Genomic DNA, 23,330 nt, shown 5'->3' on the forward strand with positions numbered 1-23,330 from the left:
TGCTTTTGCACCTTGTTGTTTTATATTGTCCTTGTCTTCTGTTTATGTCTTTGCACTTACATGTATGTACTTCTTTTCTTTGGTCTTAAATGTAAAGCGTCTTTGAGAGCTGTAAAAGCGCTGTATAAATAAAATGTATTATTATTATTATTATTATTAACTAAGCTTGATGATCTTTGAGACATCCAGCTGGTGTCGATGAAAACCACTGAACTGTGAGTCAGTCGCTATGGCAGACACAGATGCAGAAGTCTAGTTTAGGAGTCATATTTATGACTTTAGTATTAGCAGTTAAGCACTCAACTTCAGTTAAAAATATTTCTTCAATTTAGTAAATCACAAAAGAAATTAAAATAGTCGGGACAGTGGGAGTGTTTCACCTTTTAAAAGATGTAGCTGGCATTACGTTTCAGATTATATGATTATAAGACAATAAATAAAGATTACGACGATGGCACACAGTCCACAGGGCTGTGAAGGAAAAGAAAGAAGAGAAGAGTGAGAAATCTCTAAACGCATTTCCTGTTGGCCAAAACCACAGCTGGGTGCATACAAAACGGCTTGTCTCCTTGAAAGGTCGGATACGATTGTATTTTTCTGCTCACTCCTTTCCTGTTTACCAATTTGAATACCTTTCTAGGTTATCATTGCCTCTAAGTGGTCTGTTGACACTGCCACACTATACTGTGTGTGTGTGTGTGTGTGTGTGTGCGTGTGCGTGCGCGTGCGTGTGTGTGTGTGTTTGCATATGACTATTACTTTCATCCCTTTTTCTGTCATTTATTTGACATCAGTGACGCAGAATGTGCGTTTGTGTAAATTTGTGTGTGAGCTTTATACTACCTACTTTATTCTGCATAACTCATGAATCATAATTTATACAAACTGTCAGATGCTGATCAATTTATAATCATTTTTCATTGGCCATTACCTTGATATTATTTCATTTACAGTTGTGGGAGTTGTTTTTGTGCAGCACTTTCAAAAAATTGTATAAATCAATCAGTTATGTACGTATCCACACAAATACACACACACACATACACACAAGCAAATGACCAAATTGTGCTACATCAATCAAATAAATGCATGGCTTATTACATGCAAATAAGATACACTTTGCTCACTTATTTTAATTATTTTCCTGCTCTATGCACACAAATAGTTACACATGCCCATCAGTGTGCAAACATTGTAAAACAGCGTGTCAACAAATTAATTAACAAACCCATTTTCAAGAGAGAATTTAACACCTCGCAAAAACAAGAGAGAAATCAGTTTCATACGTTTTATTTTTTATTTGATGCCTGTAATTATAACATGCTCACATCAGGGGGAATAAAAGTTATTTGCAAACTGCTGAATTTAATTGTTTACATACTGCCAAGGTTTTCTATCACAGCAGGTGAAAACAACGGCAACATGTTCACGCAAAAGATTGGATTCGTTTGGGGCTCCTCTTATAATACACATGCACAAACATACATACTATAGTACACATATATATGTAGCCAACAACGCAATAAGAATACTGTTTAGGGGCGTTAGGGGATGTCAGTCAATACAAATGAATCAAATCAATACAAAATCACAGCCACACTTTTATCTACCTGTAATTATTACTACATTATTTAGCATGTTATTTTATATCTACTTCAGCAGCTATTTGGTTGAATCCCTGCTTTAATTAGCAAGCTTAGCTCCCTCTGTTGTTATGGACTGTTTGTGCAAATTACAGGCTGCTGTAATTGAAGAGGACACAAATGAAGTGGGTCCCTGCCAGAAACCAGATCATGTGGCTGCAGCTCTTTGGCTGCCGATGGAGGCTGACCAGTCATATATTCCATCATGGCACTTAAAGTATGACATTTTCTGCTGCGTGTACTCATTGGCAAAGAGAGCAAGAGAGACGGAGTCAGGCGAAAAAAAAGAAACAGCAAGACAGAGAGGGATAGCAACAAATTACACCATGCCAAGTACATTAACAAATCCATCTGGTGTCTCATTCTTCCTCCACTGCTACTCACCCCATTGGCCCCTGTTGCCCCCATCACTGGGCTTGAATGGGCCCTACCAGGACAAGGTCATGTTGTTGGCGTGTGTTATGAATCTGCCACCTGAACCCAAAGGTGCCTGTGGGGGCCTGGCGCACCAGCATGCTGGCAGGGTGGCAGTAGTGACTGTGTAGTGGTAAAGTGACAGGAAGCAAGGCAGGAACGTGCAATCTGGGTCACACATACACACAAAGTAACACCTTTCTGTGTTCCTGGCTTTAGTTTTCGCTCCCTTTTTCCAGTCTCTCTTGTTTTTTATGTCTCTATATTACAATACTATCAGCCATCCATCACTTAGCGACACTAATTTGATGCGTTTTGTATTGTCAACACACATTCAGCCTGTGTTTGCATGTGTGTTTGTGTGTTTTCCCGCAGGAATTGGCAGTCACTGCCGTCTCATAGCCAGGTTCTATGTGGGTCAGTGACGACCAAATGTGCAACAGTGTGGCCCATAACTTATATCTATGAGACAGAGAGCGGCAAGCACTCAGACAGATGGCATGACACGAGTACAAATGGCCATTCTGTGGAAATATTGCAGTATTGAAACACTTGTAAGAGCAAGAGACGGGAATACAGCGAAAGAGAGAGGCAGGAAAAATAAAGGATTTTATATCATTTATTGAGTTAACGCTCCAAACTTTTTTTGCTCAGCTGAGTCCAAGCTGTGTTTTATCGCGATAATAGAAAGCAAAATCAAGCGTTATCTAAAATTGAAATCACATCTGTGGAAAATTCAGGCCAAGCTTTACCTTTGAGCAGATGCTTTGTAACTTCTATCTCTCAATTTATCACATTGACCAAATGTTAGTGTTTTGTCAACCTGGGAACTGAGTGTGGAAGTTTTATTTATAGCACCTAAGTTTCACTTTAGCTAACTGATGCCTATGTGATATGTGTTGAGATCTGTTTGGATTGCCATGAAAAACAAGCCCCCATTATATTATTGAGACTGAGAGGAATTTATTTAGGCACAAATGGCTGCTGGATGGCACACTGTTCCTCCATCTGTTGCCCTGCATGAACTTTGAATCAGCTGCTGCAGATCCTGTCTCTTATTGTGATATGAAACTAAAAATTGACCCTTGAGGACTTTTTGGATGCAGGGACTTCACTTAGAATTTAATGAACTGATGCCCCTGCAGAGACAGAGGCAGTAAAATGAGGAGTAAGTTGCTGAAACATGCCCTTTCCAAACCATTGTTTAGCCTTTCATTTTGACCTATCAGTATGAGAAGATTCAATTAACAGGGAGAAAGATGGATGTGTTTCTGCTGAGCGTTTGTATTTCTTTGCCCTCATCATATGTACACCTGCTCTTTTTTGCCATGTGTGCTTTCATTGTTTGGTCTTAAATGTGTTACTCTGCACGTCCTACACTTCTCCTGACCTCACCTAAACCCCTACAACCCCGTTGGACCATTGATGTTGATGACATACTGTCATCCCTCTGCCAACCTTTATGCTTCCAGCTCACCTCATACATCATACATACTGTACACGCAGACTCGCTTCCAAAGTGTTAAGCTACCCCTAGGTCAAGGAAAAAGTAAAGAAGTACGAATGTGCAGACTTTAAGGTATCTTTGGTGAGTCCAGCTTTTTACTCGACAATGCTGTGGCTCACTTTTTCAATGAACTCAAGAAATTTGCTCAATAAAAGTTGTTCACCAAAATATGAAAATTATAATAATGCATTCATCTTAACGCCATTTTTGCATCATCTGAAAAAAATCCTTGCAGAAACCCTGTACACTGATTTTGATCCATTTCATTGTTCTATTCGCTGTGAAAATTTGCAAAACGTGACAAAATTAAAAGACACATTTCCTCCTTTGCCTCTCTCCACTGGAGTTACATATCTGGCTGTCACCACTTCCTCCCTGTCTTTCATTTGGCACCGCAGCTGCATAACAGGACGGAGCTGTCCTCCCTCTCTGTCTCCACATTCTGTGTTCGGTCCACATCCTCCTCCTCTTCATCATCATCCACCAGAATATTACTATCTGACCTGTTGAACGTGAAGAATCTGAGTTATGACATGATTCTGTGCACCCCGTTCCTCTGGCTGTGTCCCACCGCCACATTTTCTTCATTGATTCTTAGTCAAACGTCTTTAAAGGCTTCTTATGGATGTAAAATACACAAAACTTCATATCTTCCAATAATTTGGAAGATATGGTGAAGCCAGTGGAAATCCAGGCAAGGGCTTTCACGTCTGTGTGCCACTCATCTTTTTAAACACATGTCGGCATTTTGTATTAAAACCATTCATATTAGCAGTGATGCAAATTTGTAATAGCTGCAACAGGTTCGCCATTGTCTTGACGTAGTGATATGTTCCACACAACGTGAGAATGAAGCTTTTTGCTTGCAGTTTTTGTGTTGCGATGAGCCTTAAGTTTCTGCGCTCTAGGTGCCTGTCCTTTTTGCTGGAGCGCTCTGAACTCCTCAAGTTGAAAACACTTCAACTCAAAGCAGAAAAACAAAACAAAACACATCATCTCTTTTTTCCCATTGTCCAATTGGATGATTTTAGAGGCGGGCTTTCTGTGGTAGTCATGACAACAAGTTTACCATTGGTAAACAATGGAGGAGAAACTGGTGGTAGCAGTTGCCGGTACCCAGAGCTATAGGACCTGACGATAGATAGCAGGTTGTCAAACTGCCCCCGAGTCATCCTAGAATTTGCCTGGAAATGGCCATCATCGAGGAGATGGGGGCCTGAATCTGTATATCCATGAAGCAGTTTACCAGCATTGTTTTCTACTATCCCTCTCTGAGCGAAGCGAAGTAATGTGAACATCACACCAGTTTCCTTTTAAGCCAAACGTATGTACAGTATCCACCTTGCTGTGTTTAATGTATTCATACTGGACAAACTTCAGTCTTTAAATTTCCACTCATTATCCTCTGTGCACAAGTGACTGTAACTGGCATCCATATGGATTGTAATTTGGGCCATTACTATGAATTCCTCAGATGTTAGATGTTCCTTTGTATTGAGGCAATAGCTGTGATTTAGTCCAACATAAAAGATGTACAATAAATTCTCACCTAAAACAGCTTTAAATTAATCTACTTTATTTGCAGTTGTTGTCCCATTGTTCTTTATTTCTCTCTCTGCCTGAGCATCCGTGTCCCTCCTTCTGTGGGTGGTGAGGTCAAAGGATTCCCTTCATACATTCATTCATAAGAGCCAGCTGGATGAAGGGCTTCAGAAATATTAGCTTAACTCTTCGCTTTCCTTCAAGCAAAAGGACTCTGGATGTTTTCCTCTTATTTATTGCCTCAGGTTTTGTTTTTGTTCATTTCTCTTCATTAAAACACTCGCTTATGTGAACATTAATTCTATTTATTCAAAACAAAATTAGAATTCTTAATGTGTACAATGGAGGAGAAATGTTTTCTTTTCAAAGCTCAAAATGCACCAGTCCATAAAAGATGTGCCTAAACTGCCTAATAGGCTTGAGCTGATGTGTATTTTACTAGCAGAATAATTGTAAGAGGTTTGGATGAAATACGTTTCAGAACCCAAAAGAGAGGTTATAGGGATTCTTTGTGGTTTGCTGGTGGGATTTGTTCCTTTCTCCCTCAGTGCTTCAAATCTTATTTTTAATTGCCCATCGTATTTCTTACAGTTTACTACACAAGGAATATTACTAGTAATATTATGCAACCTGACAAGGAGTCTCTGTGTCTTCCATTCCCTGGTATAAAAAAGACATTAACAATTTTTTATTCAAAAAACTAAATTTCTGCCAGATCCTGCACCAGCTAATCACATTCATGAGCTGAACTTAGACTAAATTCTGACTTGATTATTCAACTGGAAGCACCAGATATGAATTCTATGACAGTGGGATTGTTAACTTAACAACAACAACAAAAAAATCAGCAGCCATGGCCAAGTGAGGTCATTCCCTGTTCAGCTGCTACAGTGACAGTTACAGCAAAGAGGTTGAATCCCATTTAGAGTGATGGCTGCTTGACAGCTCTTCAGCAAAAACACAACCACTGAGCCCTTCTCCCTCAGAATCATATCCTCATCTCCCACATTCAATTCTGAGCACTGTCATGAAGTAAAACAACCTTTTCAAGCACCTCGTGTCATTTGATATCTTTTTACAAATCATCTCCCTGTCATCCACAATCAGTCAAGGGTCGCAGCGGCATCCAGTCCCTCTGTCTGCAATCTCCAAACATTACCCTATCTGTAATATTGGTATTTGAAAGTGAAGTGAATTTACTTAATAAATAATTAAATACAAGTGAAGGGGCATGAATAGTGATCGGGTATAGATAGTTTTAATCTTGTTTCAAGCCTATGTGCTGTCAGATATCAACCTTGAGCAGGATCTGTTGGTGAACCTGATGCCTGACCTGACTGCAGAGATGCCCAAAATAAGAGCAACAGATCTTCACACACACCCTGTTTTTCCCACACTGCTCTTTCAACTACAAGTCAAGGAACTGGATAGACACATAAAACAAACAGTAGTTATTCACAAATCTTAGTTACTACTCATCTAACTGGGAGGGGGTGGAGTCTGTCAGTCATGTGAGCTGTCAATCACAGGTGCATTCTGTATGTTGGAGGCCTCATGTTGATCGTGGTGTGGGGAGTAGGGCAGACATGGGCCAGCTCTGCTGAGTCTGGGGTAAAAAGTCAGTGAATGGGGTCAAACGATTTCTACCATTCCTGCTCATTATGTTTTCTTAGCACTTGATAATGCACACTGTAAGCTTTATTTTGAAATACTCACTTTTTAACTGTAACTTTATAGAAAAAAAGGCAGTTGAGTGGCAACAGCTTTGTCTCACTTCAGGGGCTGCAGCTTTCGAAGGCTGCATTTCAAGACCGATTGCGTCACATCGGCGCGACCAAGGCTGTCCCATTTCGAGGGCTCCTTCAAATGCGGCTAAGAAATGCACTTCTTTCCAAGAATCTGTAGTATTCTGCAAAGGATGAATCCTTCGTGGCCCAGCCTATCCCAAGATGCACTGCGAGCCGATGACAATTGGGTTGTCTTTATTATGGCATCTGAGACACTGGCAGAAGTGGCAGCAGATTACATTTTTAAATGTAAATACTGGGTTTCAACTCTAATAGCTAAAAATACAAATGCTTTTAAACACAAGAGGCCGTCAAACCTAAAAGTTTTGTTCAAATAACAGACTAACTTATGTGACGTTAATTATGCTAACCGACGTTGCTTGTTAGCTTCTCCTGTCAAGCGCAGCTGGTTGCTAGATGAAAGGAGCGCCCACGGGTTGGGCGAGAACAACTGGTGGTGCAACCAGGAAATCCTCCACAAACCAGACAGTCCAATTTTGGAAACTGTTCAGTTTGGCTGATGTGGTCTTCAAAAGACGCAGCAGACGTAGACCGCGAAGGCTGTGTCCTTCAAAGGCTGCAGCCCCTGAATTGAGACACAGCTATTCTTTTTACCTGGGTGCTTAAAAAAGTTTATTTTGGTTACTGGCTCAGTTTATAAGTGCAAGATGGTTCCCATACTGAAAGAACAACTCTGACCCCTTTACACTTTGCATTAAAATGTGCTTTGGATGACAGTAGTGATAGTGTTTGACCACATGAAAGTACAGATATAACTACAACCAAGACGTGTTGAGGTTGGGTGATGATCTTATTGTCCACAGCATCTCTGGAGGTGGTCAGGGACTCATTGCATGAACACTGAACTCAAGTGTAAATGCAATTGTGTTTTCAATCAACATATAACAACTATGTGGGCAGAAATACGTAATCGCATGTGACTGTTCCAAACCAGCAAGGTAGCAGCAGCTCTACCTCACCTGACACTGAAGTGGCGGGGTGAAAAATGATGTTTCTAGCATCTAATGCTAACAGTTCTGTGGCGTCTTCCTCGTCTGTAGTGTTTTCTTCCTGTCACTCACTGTCTTTACAATCTAAAGGGGGGTTTCTGATTAAGTTTCATATAACCTGAGAATTCCCTGTAATAATCCCAGTAGACTTTGCAACATTTTTTTTGGCCCTGATGTGCTTAGATGCTGAAATAATGTTTTTATAAAGCCATAAGCCTCTTATTTTCAATGACACACTTCAGACAATTATTTTTGTGTCCCTGATTGAAGAAAAAAAACATGAATACAGCACTGAGGTTACAGAGTCATTATTAGTTGGAAAGGTTATTCCCAAGAGAGCTCAGTAATTCAAACTAGAGAGAACATTAGTAGGAAAAGTATTAAGATTTTTTGTGTATAAATTCTAAAACATTTCCATTGAATTTGAGCTGTTTTTAATCAATTAAACTTGTTTGTTTTTTACGTACTTTAAAGCTCATACAATTATATGAAATTTCAATAGACCTCATTTGGAGGGTTATGAAACTAATTTTAACTACCTTTCATGTAACATAATTACCTAAGTATTGGCTGTTGTTCACTGTTTACCCTCAGGATAAGTACTCCCAGGTAGCCTCATAATTCAAATGGTCAGTTTGAAATATGTTGTTAGTGTTGGTTAATTGAAGGTTATTCAGAAGGAAATGTATTGCTGAGATTACAGTTGATTAGGTCCTTCACTTTGGTGCAAAACAGTGGTTCTGATTTGGATTATTTTACACAGGAAAGTTTGGTATATGGCATTGTGTGGCATATTGTGGGCATTGGACAAATTTGCAATCTTTGAATTATTGCACGGATTAGACAGTTTTGTATTAATTATTGCATCACACAGTTGCGTGTGTGTTTGTTGTCTCCACTGATACATCCAACTTGTCACCCCTAACACTTCGCACTTAGCACCCAGTATCCCTGTTTGAGTTAAAGGAATACCCGCAACGACCATTTCTCTATCAGTGACTCACCTCATGTTGCATTGAATTTGTGAAGATAACTATCTTGGATGCCTCCAGTGAAGTATGAATCCAAAAAACGACTACGCTTTTTGATAAATTGAATAAAGGGGTCTGGATTTAACAACAGCAAAACTATGTCAAAACATTAGTTTACAAACTCTCACACATCTTGTGCATTATTATCCAAGTCTCATTTGTCCTGTCTGCATTTTTGCTTAAATATTACTATTTAAAACACTACTGCATAAACAGTCTCATGCAGGGAGGAGCAGTGTGCCTGCGCTGTTGATGCAGAAGTGTTTTGAATAGTGGGGTTTAAGCAAAAATGTATGTTTGGAAACTACTGAGCAAACGACTGGGTAAATTAAACTTGAATTGTGCTGCATGAGTTGCGCTGAGTTTGTCAAGATGTGTTTTGATACACTTTTGCTTTTGTTAAAGGGATACTTTACTGATTTTCAGCCGGGTCTGTGTCACCACAATGTGTCCAGTGTGTGCAGATGAACAGTGTGTGGCCTCCCCCTGTGCTTTATTCCTTTATTTCACTTTATTCATTTTCTGTGCTTATACAAACTCATCTTATATCATTTATTATTCCAGCAAATATGTTCTATCAGTGCACGGGTCAGTAAATTGATACAGTAGGTTACTGGGTGAGAAAAGCCCATGATTTGAAATCAACTGGCATTTGAATTGCTTCGCTAACCCCTTTTATTAGTGGTGAACCAGAGATCAGAGGTAGCAGCGATGGAGAGGGAAGAGAGAGACTTCATTTTACAGGAATATCTGGGCCAGCTTGCTGGCTCGGAGGCATCCACGAATGCTTTACGCACAATTGAGGATTGTCTGGGTGCTAATGTGCGTCTGTCTGTCTGTCTGTCTGTCTGTCTGTCTGTGTGTGTGTGTGTGTGTGTGTGTGTGTGTGTGTGATAATTCTACACACAACACTTGCTGGCAAAGAAGCCAAATGTTCTGTTCTCAGTATTTAACAGCCCATCATATTTGCATACAGATTTTCTAGGTATGCAAAGAGCTCAGAACACAGCGATGTGTGATAAACACAGAAACTCAAGAAAAATAGTTCCTTTTCAGCAGGTCAGAATGAATTACAGCAAATATTTTATTTCTCAATATTGTGATTTTATTTTTTTTGTGTGTCTGAGACCAAAAATCATTTGGCTCGAGACACAAGTTAAGTTAGAGAGTGGCATAATGCCTCCATCCCAACACACAGTGTGATCCAAAAAGTAGCCCTGAATTGTTTAGAGTGGCTGAAAAACATTTTTGATACAGGATTCATATTCGATTCGGATCTTTTGTCACCTGAATATTAATAAAAAGTGATGATTGCATACTGTGCCCCCTCTATTACACTCATGAGAGTGTTTGTGTTTGTACACTCATATAAAAGGGACAAACCCTCCTCTTCGCTGTAGGTACGGCAGTGAATTCTGCATTAAGCATTCATCAGAGAGAATAAATGTATATAGACAAGGGCTCCTCTCGCACACTGCTAACACAGTCTGAGCACAGACAAATTGTTCATATTCAAGCTGCCCCCTAATGTCATTTTCTAAATTCATTCAGACATGGGAGCTCAAAATGAAATGAAAGCCTACCGCTTTCATCAGTATTGTGTTATCATCTCCCCCCCCTTTCTCTCGATTTCTCCTCCACACTGGTCTGATTCGTTTCACCTCATTCCTTAAACAGTGATTCACCTTCTTCCATGCCCACTGCGGTCTTTTTATATCCAAACCATACATTAAACATGCACTACGTCAAGCAGATGCTGCACTGGTGTCACGAACCTCCAATAAAACTGCACCGTTACTCACAATATGATAACACAAAATAGACAGTCACCAAACATCCTGTGCCCTCCGGAAATCCTGGCATCCCAGTTAAAATGAGCCAAAGAGGCTGTACTATAAAAGAGATGAACACCACAGATGAGTCATGCAATGTTCAGTGTTCAGAATAAAATGACTCTCATTCACACTAATTATGTTTTTTTACAGAGTCTGCTATCCTGCACTTGAAAGACATGTACAGTATCCCGCAACAACTGACGTCCTTTCAGTAAAAAGCAAATCAGAGTAAATTTCACTGTGATTTGAAGTAGCTTTTGGCAGTTTACTGTAGCCTGTTATTATAGTTTTGCTAATTGCATGGAGACCAGCCAGTGGATGTGGCAGGGAAAGGGCACTAGGAGGTGCTTGAGCTATATTGCGCAAGGGACAATCTTCACCCAAGCCCCGTGGGTTTTTGCTGTTGTTTGTTTTTCTGCTTTAAAAACTGTTTTTTTGTTTTTGTAAAGTTTTCTTTAATTGCTAAATGTACAGTTAACAGAGGATATGTACCATAATGTTTTCTTATTAACCATGAATTACAAACAATAAATATAAAGATGAATGACATCAAATAGTGCTGTGGCTGATATATATGTAATCAGATGTCTGACTGTCCTTCATAAGTAAACCAATCACTACAAACTTCGCCACACCTAAACCAGCCCAGTCGCCAGAAGAAAATGTTGGCCATGTACATTTCTGCAAATCACAATTACATTCAATTTATAGGTTTCAATCCTCAGTTGTATCGTATCAGTGTTTCTAAAGTGATGTAGTATATCAGCTGACTTTGTCATCTGGAGGCAATGCTGGATGCATGACTCCCTTGCAAGACTCTTGCCAAGCTGCAGACTGTTAGAGACCAACAAACCACAAAATCAGTTATGATTTAGTGAGTCATTGCTATGTTTCCAGCAGCTTTTTGGGCACCAAAGGTGGGTGTTCTGTAGCAACCTGTTGATGTGTTCCCAGTGGCTTTTTAGGCAGGAAAACTGGCTCTTCTTTACTGAGACAACGCTGTTTTTCCTGCCAGGAGTGTGTCCCCAAAACCGGAAGCCAAAACATGATCTTTTCCTAACCATAACCACATGTTAACCTCAGCGCTTTCAAAACATAAAGTTTCAGCATAGCCATGACATAATAACCTGCAACTGTAACATATCCATGGTTTGCAGAAACGGACCATTTTTATGTCTCACTGTTGGCGATAGCTGTAGCCAGAGGCATTATGTTTTCAGATTGCCAGTCAGTCCATCCACACCTTGAGGAAATTTCCTCAAATTTAGCACAAACATCCCCTCTGGACTCAAAGATGAACTGATGAGATTTAAGTGGTCATAGATCGAGGCTCAAGGTCAGTGTGACCTTGCATCCATCTCATTCTTGTAAATCTGCTATCTCACAAATGCCTTAAGGAAATTTCTTCAAATTTGGCAGAAACATTCACTTGGATTCAGCGATGAACTGATTAGATTTAAATGGCCAAAGGTCAAGGTCACTGTGACCTTACATCCATCTCATTCTCATGAATGCGATATACCCAGAACAACTTGTGGTAATTAAAAAAAATAAACTCATCAGAGTTTGGTGGTCAAAGGTCACTGTGATTTCACAAAACATGTTTTTGACAATAACTCAAGAATTGTTAGCCTACGCTAATTATGACAAAACATCAGAAATTTTAGATCACATTTTTATATCCAAAAGGTCAAAGGTCAGCTTTGCAAGTACACTTTTCTGACCATTACTCAACATTATATGTCAGGAACAGAATGGGAGACATTTGGTCAGATACTGAATTGGTGACACTAATCTTGGGTGCCATCCTTGAGATTGTGCTGAGCGTATAGATGTTCTGTGCTGCCAGGGGGAAGATGTGTGAAGCATCCATGTTTTCACAGACATGATGTAAACTTGACTGGTGCATGACATACGGACATACAACCCTGTGGTGGTAATTCTACTTTCTAGGTTGACTGGATTTGATAATAGTACATAATAAAAGTTCAAAGTTAAGGTAATTAATTGTAATACATTGTTTACGGTGTGTGGTAATTGGACTGCATCTATGTAGTGCTTTTCTATTCAAAGCAACCACTCAAAGTGCTTTTACAACACAAGCGCCACTCACCCCATCCACACACACATTTATAAGCTAATGGCTGAGGTTAGCATTCAAGGTGCCACCTACTCGTCAGATAAACATTTACACACTTGGAGCTCAGTATCTTGCCCAAGACACTTTAACACGCAGACTGCAAGGGCCAGGGATTGAACCCACAACCCTCTGTCTGGTAGACAACCATTGTACCTCCTGAGCTACAGCCCCTACATATGTGGTGGCACGCTCTGAGATCCAGGAATGAATTCCTCTTGTGTCACAATGGGCACAAATCCACAGTGAGGGACGTCATCCCGACCCTAACACAGGAGGCGGATCACCTAACACGCGCACTTACTAAAGAAAGAGAACACACGAGGTTTATAGAGCCTCTGTAGGATGTTCAATCTCATTAGAAGTGTTTCCTCATGAATACCATTGAATAAGGATGAATCACTTGATTATAGATTCCTGTGTGTGTGTGTGCCGCCTGTGTGTGTTGACAGCTTCCTCTGTGTATGTGCGACTGTGTGTGTATCTGTCTTGCCAGAATAAACAACAGTGGGAAGTGCCAGTCGGTGAAAAATGGACGCCACCTCTCTTCGCTCTTCTGCTATTGATTTAATCTCCATTCTTTTGCCACCAGCCCCCCAAAAAACAATGCGTCTTCACAAAACACGTCTGAGGACAATCCCGTTCACGCGGGTTTAGTCTGCATGAGTCTTTGAAATAAGTATAAATAACCGTGACGGGAGGTCAGAATTTTTTCAGGGAGAGCTGTAATCTCCGGACTGATGAGAGGGTGGTTAAGCATCCTGCACACAGACCGGTAGCACCGCTTGTGCCATGTTCACCTAGCCCTTCTTCTCTTATAAATAGGATTACCTTCACCACTATTTAGACTGAAGAATAACTCTGCTCGTATTCTATACATTTAACATACATACCATGAGTTAAGCAGAAATCAATCATGTCTACATCCACTGCAAGGGCAATAGCAATGATGAATAGCAAAGGTGACAGAGTTGTTGAAGCCTGCATTTCAAAGGTACAAATATGGTGTGCACGTTGGTCTTTAGCAGTGTTTTGTGACTGAAAATTTTGAAAAACCTTGCACTTTTGTGTTTTATGTCAAACTGGTAACAGCCTGAATTTCTACAGTTCAAAGCGTTGACATTTCTCCCTCTAGAACTGAGGTTTTTCCATAGTGTGCTTTCCTATGTAAAATATTTGTGTGCAGGGTTTGGGGCATGGGGCCTGATCCCCATTGATTGGAAAGCAGCCCATGTCTGGAAGTGTGATCATAACAGAGTGTGTCTGAAGCCCATGGATTTCCTCTGGTGGCAGGCTAACCTGAAATACAGCTTCGACAACTGGCATCTCCCTGGCTGTAGCATCCAGGTTTGCTGCAATTACAAACCTCTGGCAGTGAGTTGTTCTCATCACGTCCACATGGGAGGGCAGTAAATGAGAGCAACCGAGTAGAAAAAAAAAAAAAAAAAAAGTTTGTTCCTCACGCATGTCTGCAGCCACTTCCCACTCTGCACACTTCCATCACCTCCCCCTCTCAATCTCATTGTGCTGGCAAATTAAAATTCACGGGTTGCCAAGCCATCCATTCTCCCTCCTCTGCTTAATTGTCTCGAAAATTGAGGAGATTACCGGGCACGATTTATGTACAAATAAGAATCTGTCAGAATCCTGGCAGTGTATACTATGACATACACACAAACATAGACTTTGATGATTTGGGAGCTCCAGGCAATGGCCATCATGGGATACCTCAGATAACCAACCTTTATCCTTCTCAATTCTACCCTTTCTGTATATCACGCTGAGCAACGCATGCTTGCAAGAGTTGGGCATAGCACTGGAGAGAGAGGGAAAAACTCACACAGAGAAGAATGAAAATCACACATCATCACATCACATGTTTTGATACTGATAAACAATCTTCATCTAATGACTGCCCCTTTTCTTAGCATTTATTCTGCCTTGACGTTAAACATGAGGTGATACTGCAGCACACCCGACAACATACTGTCAGTGCCAACAACACTGGCATCAGCTGTTTTCTGAGGAAGTATTATCTCCTCCAAAAAGTCTTTACATCTCAGCCAGTGATGGGATCAGACCTCTTTGGATTGGACAAATAAGTAGAAAAAAACTGCACAAGTCATACTGTACATTTATAACCAAATGTTTTGGCAATCCACACCCACTCATTGTTGTGTTAAAGTTGGAAGATATATTTTTTTTATTAGTCACTTAAATGAAGCTGCCAGGAGTTCATAAATCTAGTATCAGTATAACATATTCCCAAGTTGGCAACAATGGTTAGCAGCTGAGCTAACATTTGGCTCACGAGAGCTTATCAAGCTCGGGGCCAGTGATAATATTCCTACATGCAAACATGAACAGCAGTTAATGATCATCAGTCTGTATGCTATCAGTGAGAGATGGCTGTGCACTTCACCATGATCTCATGTTGGCACTATTAGTTCGGAGCATCATGGGGTCTACCAACATCATTGCACTGCACGCAACAGTTAATGTTGAATTGCTCAGCAGGTGTCCAGAAAACAAGAAATCCTCATCTTCAATCAAGCTTCTTGGCTTATCTTGGAAACTGCCAAATTCAGACTAATTAATGAAGTCAGATGAAATGGCAGTTCAGTCTAGACCTTTCAGAAACCTTGAACATGTCCTGACTGAAGTGTCCGCCATTGGGGAAGTCAAGTCCAATCCACAAGACTCACCACGTAATAGCTACGATCACACCGCAAGCCTTAGTGCTCAATTTGGATTCATTGTTTGGATCAGATTTTTTTGCCCGGCTCTTACATTATTTTTTTAGATGCGGAAATAAACATATAGGTCACTGAAGTCAGCATTTACAACTTCATTTAAAAGTCAATGCACAGTGGAAGCCAGCAAATTTGTGGGCAGATGATAACAAGGACAAGGATGAGGAGAAAGCCAGACCTTAAATCGTGTTGTTGTTTTTTTGGTGGAGCAATGGTAGTGGTGCCAACCTTTTTTCCTTCAGGGACCCCTTTTCTATCATGACCCCTGACTAAGTGACTTATTTTATGAATATTTTCTATGACACTGGCCAAAAAAATTCCTCCATGCTCTTGAGACTGTGCTGGGAGACATAACCAACCTTCTTGCGACCACATGTATGGATGTGCCATCGTGGAGGACCTGATTGGGCTGCAGGTACCGCCTCATGGTACCAGTAGTGACAAGGACACTAGCAGAACACAAAACTAGAGAAGAATCAGTCAGGAAGAATAAGGAGAGAGCAATTTTCTGTGGCCACCACATGTAAAACCATTTCCCTTTTTGAGGGGTTGTCTTGCTTTTGCATCTCCATTTCTTGACACTTATTTTAATTTTCGCCAAAGCAGGTGAAACTGTTTCACAATCACTTGTGCTTCCTAAATGGACAGATTGATATTTCTGAAGTTTAACTGACTTGGTGTTATACTGTGACCATTAAGTGTTCTCTTCATTTTTCTAGCAGTGTATGTTCAATGCATAACACTAACACTACAGAGCAACTGATAAATTGTACATTTCAACCAGATAATTATTTTAATAACTGCAGGATGGTTGTGTAAAACAGTGATTTGGATGAATTGCAACACAGATTAATTTTCCCAGTATTGTTAGGAACTTTTAACACAATTGCCCGTCTGTATATGTTTTTTATTTATTTATTTATTTAGTTTATTTTAACAATTATACATTCTTAATAGGCCTTTTTTTTTCCTCTTCGACAATTCAGTGTTTTCTTCTCCCTGGTGGCTGGTGATATTTTAACTGCGTACTTGTCCAATGCAGAACGCAACTGTTTGGCAGAGTGAAGACTGTGAATATAGCTAGTGTTTAAGTCTTTGTTGTGCCTTTGTCCTATGAGATGTCTTTTAAGTTTGTTTCTTTAATAATATACAAATATAAAAATAACAACTTTATTGAGTTTTCCTCACAGAAATGAATGAAAGGCTGAGATTTTTTTATGTTTTCTTAAAATCCTTCAAATCAAGAAGGCCTTGTAACCCCCTGTGAAGCTTTGGCAGCCCCTAGTGGAGGTCAGGACCCCCAGGTTGGGAACCATTGCTCTCGAGTGACGTAAAAGTTTTATGGATTCCGATGTGACTGTTTAAACAGAAGTTGCACTGCAAACAAATTGTATCTGTATCTGATTTAGGAACACATATGACAGTGGACAAAATTCAGAATTGAGAATCGAAGCTGTTCACACTGTAATGAAAATAAAAACAGTTATGAGCCACTTTTGGCTGCAGTTAAAATGTTGGCAATGTGAATGTGGACAATATCTTATAGATGAAATGTGTGTGTGTGTGTGTGTGTGTGTGTGTGTGTGTGTGACAGTCACTTTATTTCATTTAGATCATACTTAAGTATGTGCTTTCCTTATCTTTGTCCTTTTTTAATTCTCGACTCAACATAGATGATCTTTTCTCTGTTTTTGTCAGCTTCTTTCCATTCCCACCATCACACACACACACACACACACACACACATACACACACACACACACACACACACATATATGCAGGTGTACCTCAATGTGAGTTGCATGTCTGCAGGGATGTGTGAGCATGTGTGTAAATGTGCAGGTGCGTGCTGGAGCCACATGTTCTCTCCTGGGAAGGAGCCAAATGAGGCAGTGTGATTATAGCCTTACCAATGTAATCTCACCTCTTAGACTGTCGCCACTCAACCCCACCTATCCCCACACCCCTCCTCCCCTTTCCTCCTCCATCCACTCCTCCCTTCATTCCGGCCCATTCCAGCTAAATCCAATTTGTTATGGTTTCAAATAAGGCCTTGTTTTTCTGTGCTCTCGCCACTTCAGACAAAGTGGCTTCTGTTATTGCTCGTCCAATTTGAAATAGTTTTTTCTCCCTCATCTTTCTTTTCCTTCAGGTCCCATCTTTCTTTCCCTCCAGGACCACTCTTACTGTGAGGCACAATAGGCAGTATAGACTCTCGACATGTAGCACAAGATGCAGTAACTGAAAAGCTTTGACACAACTAAACAGAGCTGCTCTTTTGCAGTTTAAGGACATTATCAGCATTTCATGTCAGAATGAACATTTCCTTCTCCTTTTGTGGTGATGCAAAATGTTTGAAGGCTAACACAGATGTGTTTATATTGACCCTGCAAGTAGAACATACTTTTCTTTTTTTCTTTTTTATACTTCCGCACAGGCAGTAGCCTTGGACGGAGGCATTATGTTTTTGTTCGCCCATCAGTCCATCAGTCCATCCATCCATCCGTCCATCCGTTCCATTCTTGTGAACACGATATCTCAAAAATGCTGTGAGGGAATTTATTCCAATTTCGTCCACTTGGATTCAGTGATGAACTGTTTAGTGTTTGGAAGTCAAAAGTCAAAGGTCAAGGTTACTTTTACCTCGTCTGTCTCATTCTCATTAGCGTGATATCTCAACAACGTCTCAGAATAATTTCTTCAAGTTTTGCACAAACATCTACTTAGACATAACGATGAACTGATTAGAATTTGGTGGTCAAAGGTCAAGATCACCCTGACCTTGCATCTGTCTCATTTTGTGAATGCAGTATCTCAAGAAGGTCATGAGGAAATTTCCTCAAATTTGGCACAAATGTCCACTTGGACTCAAGTATGAACTGATTAGAATTTGGGGGTAGAAGGTCAAAGGTCACTGTGACCTAACACGTATGGTTTTGGCCATAACTCAGGAATTCTTACACTAATTTTGACAAAATTTCACACGAATGATGACATTTTACATCTAAACGGTCGAATGTCAACTTCACTGTGACATCATAATATTCTGCAAAAACACTTTCTGGCCATTACTCAACATCATATCTCAGGAACAGAAGGGGAGACATTTGTTCAGAAGCTGAATTGGTGACACTAATTTTGGGTGTCCATCTTGAAACTGTGCTGATTGTCTTCGTGGACTAAGATCCCCTAGAAGTGACTTTTGTAGTTTTATCACATGGTAACTTCATCAGAACATCCAATAATGTCAGAGAAAATTGCCTTTGCCTTTGTTGGAGGCAGATAATCATTATTAATTGAAGTACGGGCAGGAAGACAGAGCAGGGAGGCGGTCTCCCAATTGTTCAGTGAATGTATTGAATGAAATGTTTTACTCCAACATGCGTCGCTCCTATGGGTCCTGTTTTTAATTGAAAACCTGCCTCTGGGTTGATGCTTATGGTTGCTGCTTTTATTGCATCGTCAAGCATTTGGCAATAAAAAAGGACTTTTCCACAGTCTAGTTGTTGATTGATGGCAATTATAACCATAAAAATAACAATGTGGCAGTAATGATGATGACACAAATAATTACAGAAATTCTAATGGGGTCTTGATGGTGGTAGTGATGATGATGATGAAGACAGATGGTGATGTTGAACAGGAGTCAGGCTTGCATGTGTGTGTTTCTTCAGGTTACCGCATACCAGTGCACACTCATGCCTGCAGATAGGTGCATTGTATATAAATGAACCCAGTAGAAAATAATTGCTGTGTGTGTTTCTGTGTATGTTTGCATTGCAGGGGATGATGTATCTGGAGGAGCGTAGGCTGGTGCACAGGGATCTGGCAGCCAGAAATGTCCTGGTCAAGTCTCCCAACCACATCAAGATCACTGACTTTGGTCTCGCTCGTCTGCTGGATGTTAATGAGAAGGAATATAATGCTGATGGAGGAAAGGTAAATCCTGTCATTACTTTGTGATTACTGTCATTTACACTATCAGACAAATAACACCACTTGTACGTTTACATTTAACATCTCTCAGCCCCACACTGTGCTTTGCAGAGTAGAATGGGCCCCTAGAAAAATTATAAATGTTTTGAGTGGCAAACTAATATATTCATGGATAAACTAAGAAAAAGCTTTAAGGAAAAGTTTGACATTTTGGGAAACACGCTTTTGCTTTCTTGCAGAGATTTAGATGAGTGGATTAATAACATTGTCATATCTGTATGGAAATGTTAAGCTACAGCTAGCATCCACTTAGCTATATCTAACTATGTCTTGGCCGGGCACAGTGACTTCTTGCTGTGTGGTCGGGCAGACAATAGAACGAATTTTAAAAGCGCTGCAATTGCATGCAAAGTTAATGGAAAGAAAAGCAAGTAAACCCAAGACGCATCCACTCAAGTTGCTGCTTTCGTTGAATGTTTCATTTGCGCATTATGAATCTGTTTCATGGACAAATGGAAAAGAAAGGAGATGAGGGAAATAACAAGTGAAGTAAAGCAGAGGCCAAGCTGAGCAAAAATACAGAGACACTCCCACAGAAAAGATCGCTACATCTGTTGCTACACCGGCCGTTTTGGGTGAAAACACAAATGATCCCTTGTCAAATACATGTGAATGACACAAGGCAAAAATCTGCTTTGCTGTTCCTCTGGACAATCCTGTACAGTCTCAGCTGGTTTCCTTGCAAACTTACAATGACAGCTAGACTTCAGGAAGCCTCTAGCCGCTTTCCCATAAACTGTTTTTTTTTTTTTGCGCATTTTGAAGTAGCGCATTAGAAGAGCTTCATGGAAATGGCAAAAATCAATACAACTTCCTCAACTGCACAAATATGTTTTTTATGCTTGCTTGAGGTGATTTTGCCTTTATCAAAAGAGAGTTAATGCTTTTTCTCACATGGTGCTCACATAAGTTGTGGCGTACCAAACATTTAAATCACATGACTCACATTTTGGTGTCTTCCTGTGCAATAGAAACATTGTATTAATTCTGCAATCCATTGTGAGTCAGAGGTTGATAATTGGTAAAATGTCTTAATATGAATTTCACTCATTATTCTATCTTTAATTTTTGATTGAATTAAGTAGTTTCAGTTCAGTTTCAGTTTCAGTTTAGAGTGTAAAATCACCATGGTAGAAACATGGTCTCAATACACTTTACAGAATCAATTACAATAGTAGGAATATCCATGTATCTTGTGGCAATAGTATTATCTGTAGCAGTACTGCTAGTATTATCAAACCAGTAGTGTTAGTGGTTGTTCTACTGTACTATACTAACATGTGCTATAGTACCATTTGAGCCTGCAGTGAGTGACCTTGTTATCTGCTTTTATTATCAGCTGTTTGATGTGTTTGGTTTTTGGAGGCTCATTGAGATACAATATTATTGAATTACTATTTTGGACCATAACATTGACACATTGTAAAAGACAACAATGGATAATAACATTAATTAGGTTTTTATATCCTGAGGGAGGAACTTAGCCCATCACAAAGGACAGTTTTAGTGGAGTCTGTGAGATACTATTCTGCTCTGTTGGACCGTTTTATTTACTTTTGGGGAATGGAGATCTCAAAACTCTGTGAACCCGGTAAACAAATACGTCCTTGGAGCTCTCTGTATATGGGCTGCTGGCCTCTTTTAATCTTTGTTCATCCTTTTTCCTCTTTAGTATTTTGTTTTCAAACCATTTCTTCTCAGAAAAGCCTATTTCATTCCCTCTCACCCTCCTTTTCTTGTGTGTCATGGTTTGCGTCAACACTGAGCGTTCTGGTATTATCCCCTCCACTGAGAGAGAGACAGACACGCTTTAACCTTCGACATCCCCCTCCCCTCAACCTCCATCACTGTAATCAATAGAATTGGCCCTCAAATCTAATCACGGTGTTAAGCCGCATCCCAGACTGCCCTGCCATTTGCCCCACCTTATTCCAATACAGCTGGAGTTTGTGTGCATGTGTGTGTTTGCCTTCTCTTTCATCAAACCTTGTTTTCCTTCATTCTGTCGCCGCTCTTCTCTCTAACGCACATAGTCACTCCTGCCAAAACAGTTGATTGTATGCCAACACCTCTCCGACAGATGATCCAAGTTTAGTCTGAACCCCAAAACAAATGCCGTCAACTTCCTTGTCAGTTTCATTTAAGGAATTATAGGACAAAGAGATAAACTATTTTAATGGTGATTGTTGTGTGTATTAAATACTGACATGTTGTGCTTTACTTGGCAGATGCCCATCAAGTGGATGGCCCTGGAGTGTATCCATTACAGGAAGTTTACTCATCAGAGTGACGTTTGGAGCTATGGTAAGCTTTCTTTTCAGGGATCTTGTGCAAAGTGGACAAAACCAACAATAGGGCCACAATATTTTCAGATATCAGACAGACCAAATATATTTCTTAATGGACTGTCCTTTTAAAATTGCATGAAATGACATGTATGAAGCCTCTGTCCATTGCAACTCACAATACATGTATGTCTGCAGTGCATACCTTTTAAACAAATGAATAACAATTTGTTCAGTGCGGAAGGGACAGAACTCCTCATTGTTAGTGCTGCAGGTAGCACGAAGGGTGTAGCCAATTATCTTGGGCCTCTGTTGTGTTGGGACTCCCCAAAAAACTTGATATGTCACAGTGAGGAGCACAGTTTTGCAGGAACCATGCCACTTCAGTGAGCTCCGGAACTGTCTGAGCTCATGCTGAGTGCACGTTCATACTTTGTATGATAACCTGCATGCACTACTGTAAGAAGGCAGAAACAAAATCCAGAATTATTTTGGTCCGATGAAAATAAGAAGTTGGACTGAGTGAAAAAGTATGGGTGAGTTTTATTTATAAAGCTTGGAAAGTTAGGGAAACTAAACTGAATAATACACAAAAAGTGAATGTACTTTTTTCGTTTATGTTGTTTCCCGATTATTTTTATATTTGGACCCACACTTACGTACATCTGTCTTGTAAGCCTGATTGGGTATCTGTTGATGCAAGACACTATCTGACTATCTGAGTAGATTTTTGTTGTTGGACATATTTTAGTCCATCAAGGACTTTAGGTCCATTAGTTGTTTGTATTTTCCAGTATAACGTTATGATAGTCAGTTAGAGAATTTATCAGCAGTCGAGTAAAAGTCATTTGAAAATCTGCATGGAAGTCTAACATAAGTTCAGTTGGTTGCAATCGTGCCAGTAGAACAAGGAGCAAAGATATGAGCAAATCGTCTTGAATCAATGACAAAAAAATAAAAAATCACCCAGTTTAATCTTTTGTTTAGGCAAAGATTAGGTTAATATCTGTCTTTTTAAGTTACAGTCTTGCTAGCTTATTCCAAAAGGGCCTAGACAAGCCACTGTGAGCTAATGAGAATGTGCATAAGGCACAAGACACTCTGAGACGCAGGACGTACCATAGAGCTAAAAACACAATGGCGCCTCCACAACTGCGGCGCGTCATGTGACAGATGTCAAGTGCCACCCCTAGCACACACTGGACACGTGTCACTGCAGACATGACAGACCAACAAACGACCATCAAAATGCTAGTACTACTTATTACTGAAAGGTCTGTACGTCTTCCACCTCTGCATTAGCTTAAATTTCTCACCTGAGGAGCCAGTCTCCAGAGCTATGACTCGCCAGACAATACCTTTTTTGCCATTGTCTTTTAAATGTCACAAT

The 23,330-nt window shown here is 40.1% G+C and overlaps 1 protein-coding gene across 2 annotated transcripts in view; it reads left to right on the forward strand.

Annotated features, from left to right (window-relative positions):
* Positions 1-23,330, forward strand: part of erbb4b (erb-b2 receptor tyrosine kinase 4b) — a 476,392-nt gene that overhangs the window by 426,820 nt on the left and 26,242 nt on the right. For both annotated transcript variants that reach the window (XM_050048517.1, XM_050048518.1), the window contains exons 21-22: positions 19,443-19,598; positions 21,884-21,959. In XM_050048517.1, coding sequence (XP_049904474.1) covers positions 19,443-19,598; positions 21,884-21,959 — 232 coding nt within the window. The remainder of the gene's footprint in view (positions 1-19,442; positions 19,599-21,883; positions 21,960-23,330) is intronic.

The sequence above is a fragment of the Epinephelus moara genome, chromosome 7, assembly GCF_006386435.1.
Source record: "Epinephelus moara isolate mb chromosome 7, YSFRI_EMoa_1.0, whole genome shotgun sequence".
NCBI lineage: Eukaryota > Metazoa > Chordata > Actinopteri > Perciformes > Serranidae > Epinephelus > Epinephelus moara.